The sequence below is a fragment of the Galeopterus variegatus genome, unplaced genomic scaffold (assembly GCF_000696425.1).
Source record: "Galeopterus variegatus unplaced genomic scaffold, G_variegatus-3.0.2 Scaffold2381, whole genome shotgun sequence".
Classification (NCBI taxonomy): domain Eukaryota; kingdom Metazoa; phylum Chordata; class Mammalia; order Dermoptera; family Cynocephalidae; genus Galeopterus; species Galeopterus variegatus.
In genome coordinates, this window is record NW_007728492.1 from 58,601 (window position 1) to 65,501 (window position 6,901).

The 6,901-nt window shown below is 56.4% G+C and overlaps 1 protein-coding gene across 1 annotated transcript in view; it reads left to right on the plus strand.

The window, feature by feature from the left end:
• Positions 1-6,901, plus strand: part of ALOX5 (arachidonate 5-lipoxygenase) — a 43,963-nt gene that overhangs the window by 22,594 nt on the left and 14,468 nt on the right. The window contains exons 4-5 of the mRNA XM_008581526.1: positions 4,056-4,162; positions 5,039-5,211. Of these exons, the coding sequence (XP_008579748.1) occupies positions 4,056-4,162; positions 5,039-5,211 (280 nt within the window). The remainder of the gene's footprint in view (positions 1-4,055; positions 4,163-5,038; positions 5,212-6,901) is intronic.

Below are 6,901 nucleotides of genomic sequence, written 5' to 3' on the forward strand. Positions count from 1 at the left end.
TTTTTTTTTTTTTTTTTTTTTTTTTTTTCCTTGTCCAGCAACGGAACGCAACCCCCAGTGTCGCCCCCTTACCAGACCGGGACCGGCAACGGGATCGCAGCCCTCGGTGTTGCCCCCACGCCTCGCTCAGCCAGTGAGCGGGAACCGGTCTGTATGTGGGATCCAAACCCTCAGCGGGAGCGCCGCCGCACTTCCCAAGCGGCGCACTATCCAGTGCGCCACCGGGCCGGCCCCCCAGCTGCCAATTTTAATATTAACGGGAAATGATGATCACTGTGATAGTCACTGATACCTGTTGAACTCTTTTTACATACCAGTGCCTGATATGCATCATGTCAGCCCTGTGAGGCAGGTACTGTCATTACTCCCATTTCACAGATGAGGTGACTGAGGCCCCGTGAGGTGAAGGGCCTGGCCCAGGGCTACACGGATGGGAAATGACAGGACCGGAATTGTAGGCCAGGCTTCGTGCTCTGTGCTGACCTGTGCCCATCAGTTGCCCTCTCTTGCCAGGCCCGGCTGGGCCCCCATCCCCATCTGGGATTCTGTGTCCAGACCTCCAGCCCGTGGCAGGGGGAGGGTAGCAGGGGGGCTCTGAGGCCCTCTGGCCCAGCCTTCTTGTGGGCTGATGGGGAAGCAGAGCCCACCCCTGCCTGAAGACAGACGACACGAACGCAGACCAGGATGGGCCTGCATCCCCACGCCTCCTGCTGTGGAGGACCACTCTCTCATGGCTAAGCCCTGTCCCCGCCAGCAGAAGCTGACATTCGTGGCTGGAGTCACTAAGAGGCCTTCCCCATTGAACCTCCAGCTCTGGACAGCTGGGTTTCCACGCCTTTTCTGGGTAACTGGCCGCTGGTTCCCTCTGTGCCACCTGCTCTGCCTGGCAGGAGGCCAGCCCTCCTCAACAAGCTGCGCCCCACCCCAAACAGTAAGATTGTGAAACGGGGAGTGGAGAGGCCATCAAGAGAAGGAAAGGGCAGGGGAGGCAGAGGAAGCAGCAGCTCCCCTCCCAGCACACGGCCAGCAGCTCCCCTGGAGAAAGCCGTGGAGGCAAGCGGTCAGGGCTCCAGTCTGGCCGTTCCAATACCTGGCTGTGTGACTTTGAACAAGCCAGGTGCCCTCTCTGGGCTGCAGGTTCCTCTTTTGTGCAAGAGCAGACCCTTCCTGACTGTCGCAGCTATCTGTAAGTGTGCAGAAGTGTTTTGCCTCTAGATGACTTGCAGATATTTTCCTCCCTGCTCCACCTCTTCCTGGATCTGTGGCTTCCTCTGGGTACCACCACACCCAGCCCTGCTTTTGGTGCTAGCCTTCTGTCCTGAGGTCAAAGCGACCCAGCTGGGGGGACCATGACTCACTCTCGGTTCCCCACAAGAACCCGGGTGAGTGGCAAGCCTGGACCTCAGGGACACCCTGGGCACAGGACCTCTTTCCTGGACACCATTTGGTGCTGGGTCATCCTCAGGCCCCACAGGGATCTTAGGGGCCTGAGAAGCCCTCTCCCCTCCCAGAATTAAGGCCTTTTGCACACCCATCCTTACTTGAGATTTGCTCCTCTAGCTTGTCAAGGGTTTCCCAGGACACTCAGCTAGCAAGGGTGCCGGGTGAGGAAGGAGGCGGCCAGGATGATGGAAGCTCAGCTGGGGCAGTCTGGACCCCCTCCGTCCCGCTGCAGTCACAGCGAGGCTGCAGCAGCCTCCATGGGCAGCCACCACAGGCACGTGTAGAAGAGCTCTTCCCGCCCCACGAGGGGCTGGGTCCAAGTGATGAAGGCACCACAGACCAGAAGGTGCCACCAGCATTATTCTACAGCCTGAGGTGCTGAGAGCCTACTGTGTGCAGCCACCACGGAGCCCACCACTCTGTCCTGCCAATCACCTGCAGGCAGTTTGCTTGTCCCAACTCACAGCGGAGGAAAAAACACTCACAGAGGTCTCCAGCCTCATGGCCCCAGCACCCTCTCCTCATCGGCAATGGCCTCTTAGGGGACACAGGGAGGCCAGGACAAAGGAGAGAAGCTTTTGTTAAACTGAGGGGGGATCCAAAGGGGATTCGGTGAGCAGGTACCTGATGTCCTGCCTTGGAGGGCTTTCCTGGCCCCAGCATCTCCTGCTTATCCGAGGAGCTCCCCACCTTTGGCCACTCCCCCTTGCTGCCCTCCTGCATATCCACAGGGTGACAGAGCTAGGATGTCACTGAGCCCTTGTCCCATCAGCCAGGTTCACTCTGGGCAGAACACCCCAACCTCGGTGCTCTGATTCTGCTGGGTCAGGAGGGCACGAGGCGGCTCCCAGATTGGATTTCCAAAGCTTCCTCACCACAACGCACAGTATGTGTCTGCAGCTCAGCCCCAGCCAGCTGCCACCCAAGGCCTGAGTCCAAGCAGGACGCTGGGCCCAGTCACTGAGGGCTGCTCCCTTGGAGGGTGAGCAGGCAGGAAGGGGAGCCTACAGGAGGCATGCCACGACATCCCTGCACCAGGCGTCTGCTCAGTCAATGAGCCTGTGCAGAACAAGCCCCTCTGCGTGCTGGGGGGCCTGGGCTTGGGGCAGATATGCCCTAGCCCTAAGAGGCTTAAGGCAGCCACCAAGTATTCAGGCACATGAGTTTGCATTGAGCTGTGCTAAGTGCTGCAGAGGAGTGGGGCCCAGTCTGGGGAAGAGGAGGCTTCCCTGAGAAAGTGGTGTCTTCCCTGACATCACAAAAAGCCAGGCAAGGCCTTCGGACACTCACCCCAGATGCTCACACAGTAGGAGAATGTCTTATTTTGCTGGGGTGGCCATAACAAAATACCACAAATTATGGGACTTAAACAGCAAGAATTTATTTCCCACGGTTCTGGAAGCAAGAAGTCCAAGATCAAGGCACCAGTAGCCTTGGTTCCTGGTAAGGACTCTTGTCCAGGCTTGCAGAAGGCCACCTTCTCACTGTGTCCTCACATGGCATGGCAGGGGGAGAGCACATGAGCAAGCTCTCTGGTGTCTCTTCTTATAATCCCATCCTGAAGCTTCTACCCTCAGACCTCATCTAAACCTAATCATCTCCCAAAGGCCCCACCTCCTAATGCCATCACACTGGCAGTTAGGGCTTCAACATATGAATTTGTAAGGGACACAATTCAGCTTGTTGCTGAAAAGAAAGAGGAGCACAGAGCATGCCAGTCTGTGGGGAGCACACGGGCAAAGGCCGGAGTCAGGATGTGCAGAAGACGCAGCAGGTGGGAGGCCTGCGCTCCAAGGGGCAGCCAGGGTCGGGGCTGGAGGAGTGGGCAGCAAGCACTGACGATGGGGAGCAGACAGGGTAACTTGTTACTCTCTCTACTCTCAGCTGTGTGTGCCAGAGAGAGAAACTGAGGGACCGTATGTCACAGAGAATACAGGCCAGAATTCCCATGCCTCTGTCCTGCCTCCTGCTTGGGTTATGTAGGAAGCCTGAGAAGCCTCTCCCCTCTTCTCCACCTTTCCCAGACCCATCCCACACCCTGCCACCTCCAGGAAGCCCCTGGGACTGCTCGGGCCACTCACATCTCACTCCTGATTACGTGCATTTATGCATTTTGAATTTAGCGAGCTTCCGCCTTAAGTTTCTATTTTGCTATCCTGCCTACTGAGCATGTAGAAATTTGTGTCCTCAGCACCAGGAAGAGCCAGAGTCAGGCAGAAAGTAAATGAGGGTTCAACTCAACTGAATTGCTCACCTCCCCCAAATCCAGGCAAGTCAGTAGAGCAGCTGCACTGGGGATATGGCACTCTGTTCCTGGAAGCTGGGGACACCAGGCAGGGGCAGCAAGTGCCTGTTGAATAAATGAATGACTGCACGGCCGGTCGACAGTGGAGGCTGCTATGGAGGGCACGCCCGGTCTCCCCACGGCTGAGGTGTGGTGGGAAGAGCATCAGGAGCGGGAGCCGACGTCTGTCCTGGTTCCACATGGCTGATCACCTCCCCCTGGGAGCTGCCCAGGGGATCTCCAGGCCCTCTAAGAGCACAGCATGAAGGGGCTGTGCAGAGTGAGGTGTGGCTGGCATGTGTGGGGTGACCTGTCCCCTGGTCTGCAGGATGGAGAACCTGTTCATCAACCGCTTCATGCACATGTTCCAGTCTTCCTGGAATGACTTTGCTGACTTCGAGAAAATCTTTGTCAAGATCAGCAATACTATTTCTGGTGAGTGTGCCTCTAGGGTCTCTGGCAGTGCTGGGGAGAGGGGATGCCATTTTTCTGTCCAAGACTTGCTGGGAAATTGGCAAGGGCTGCCCCATCCCCCTGCAGTGCAGGGACCTCGCCACCACATCACCCAGGCCCTGCACCTCATGCCTCTGCTTCACTGCGGTCACCCTCACGCCCAGACCTGTCCAAGACTTGCTGGGAAATTGGCAAGGGCTGCCCCATCCCCCTGCAGTGCAGGGACCTCGCCGCCACATCACCCAGGCCCTGCACCTCATGCCTCTGCTTCACTGCGGTCACCCTCACGCCCAGAGGTTGCTCCTCCTTGGACATTCAAGCTTGAGCACCCGCTACCTCATTTCATTGTTAAAAGTCTCAAAAACATCAGGAGTGAAGGCAGAATTTGTTTCCTAAGCATCTTCATAAAAGCAGCATTGGTTCCCTTTGGACTCAGATGTGTCTGGCTAGAGCGCTAGCATCCTGATGGCTGGTAACAGCATGGGAAAGACCAAGCAGCACCAGAAAGTTAGGGGGGCAGGCACAGCTTGTAAAGAGGTGTGGAAATCTGCTCGTGGGGACATGGCCTTGGCCAAATCCTCCCGGGATTCCCCTCCCCTCTGCTCCTGCTCTCGCCGTCCTGGACCCTCTGTGCTGGGCTGAAGGACATGAATTCTTGAGGGAGGGGTGCCAGCAGTGCTCTGAGCCACTGGAAGCCAGCTCAGGGAGGACCAGATGGCAAATGGCCTAGCCCAGTGACAGGCAGGGAACAGCAGTTGGGCACTGCGGGTGAAGCCAGTGGGTGCCTGCAGAGGGGAACCAGCGAGGACGCTGCCCTCTGTGCAGAGCTCAGGCTGGACCCTGCTTCTCTCCCTGTAGAGCGGGTCATGAATCACTGGCAGGAAGATCTCATGTTTGGCTACCAGTTCCTGAATGGCTGCAACCCCGTGCTGATCCAGCGCTGCACGGAACTGCCCGAGAAGCTCCCGGTGACCACGAAGATGGTGGAGTGCAGCCTGGAGCGGAAGCTCAGCCTGGAGCAGGAGGTTCAGGTAGGCCTGCCAGGCAGGGGAAGTGGCCAAGGCTGTCAGGCGGAAGCCACTTCCCACGGGCCAGTGCTCGCCACCCCCAGGCCGCTGTCTCCAGGCCCCGTATGACTGGCTGATGGCACGAGATTGACCACCTTGGCTGCAGCAGCTTCTTCCTGCTCCTGGCAGCCCCACGAGGAGGGTCCAGGGCATTAGGCAAACTGTCTTGTGCAATGTCGGAGGAAGACTTTCTCCATGATGCGCTTCCTGAGAACATAATATCAAAATTTTTAATACCAGTAATAATGACAAGAGCTACCCCTGTGGTGGGCCAGGCATTGCGATAGATGCTTTACACACACTGTCATCAAATTGTCACCCACCTTGTAAAGGTGAGGAAACTGGAGAAAAAAGCAGGCCTTGTAGAAGAACAAAAAAAGGTGGGGGAGGGAGGAAGAAGCCTGATGGAATTTTCAGCTTTCTAATTAGAAAAGCTGGTGCCATCTGACCCTGCCTCCCCATCTCCCCCTCTTCCAGTCCTTCCCCCAGCCCTCACAGGCAGGCCCAGTGCCCTCCAGTGCCAAGGCTGACCTGGTCTTGAGACAGAAAGGGTTCAGACTGCCTCCACCTGAATCTGGTGGGGCTTGGGGACAGGCACCTTCCACGGCAGGGACTGGAGGTCCCAGCAATAGCCCTTGGTCTCCCATCAGTCTGCCTCTTCCCACTGGAGCCAGCATGACTGGGCCTCCTGCCACCCAGCCCCTGCCACCTTCCCTCAGGTGTCCAGGTGGCCTCTGCTGCTTCCAGCCATCCCATCTTACATGCTCAGCCTGCCTTGGGGCCCAAGCCAGAGACGGGTGGTCAGTGCCCTCTGGGGGTAGATCCCCCAACTCCTAACCCCTTCCACCCTGACTCTAGAGGGCCACCCACCCAGCCCAAGTCCCCAACAAGGCCCCTGCCCCAGTGCAGGCAGTCCCGGCCCCCTTGTCTTGGACCTGCCCAAGTAGGACACTACCTGGCCACGTGCACAACTACAGTAACAACATCCCACACATTCATGCATACACATGCACACACATGCACACATATACACACACGCAAACAGAGCATATTCGTCTGTAGACTTAATTGCTAGTCATAGTAACATTGACTTGGTGCCTATAGGTTTCAAACTTCAACCAGAGAACCATAGAACCTTAAAAGCCGAAGAATCCTAGAATTGGAAGGGACCAAGCAGCCATCCGTGCATCCAGCCAACCAAGGCCCCCAGGCAGGCGACAGCCTCCCACTGAGGAGTCCTTGCCACCTCCAGGGCAGATGGGTTTGGGGTCATCCCCCTCCTGGTGTGGACACTCAGCTGTGGTTTTGGTCACGAAGCAATAATCTATAGCCCACTGACTAGGCTCTTACACACACACACCCCCATCTCTTACACGCAACTACTTCTCTCCCACGGTTGCTTGCACTACCTTTCTGTGTCAGCATCTTAGTGATCTGGGGTAAGCTTGTGGCCTACTAAAATTCCTTAACTGTTGTTTTAAACCTTTACCTGTGCGATTATGTTTTGGAACACGAACAGAGAAATTCTATCCCTGTTGTTGGTTTTGATTCATTGTTACAGCTTAAAGTTATTTTAGTTTTTAGACTTTATATTAGGATTCTTGGGTTTTAAGTCACAAAAATCAACTCAATCTGGCTTAATCCAAGAAATGTA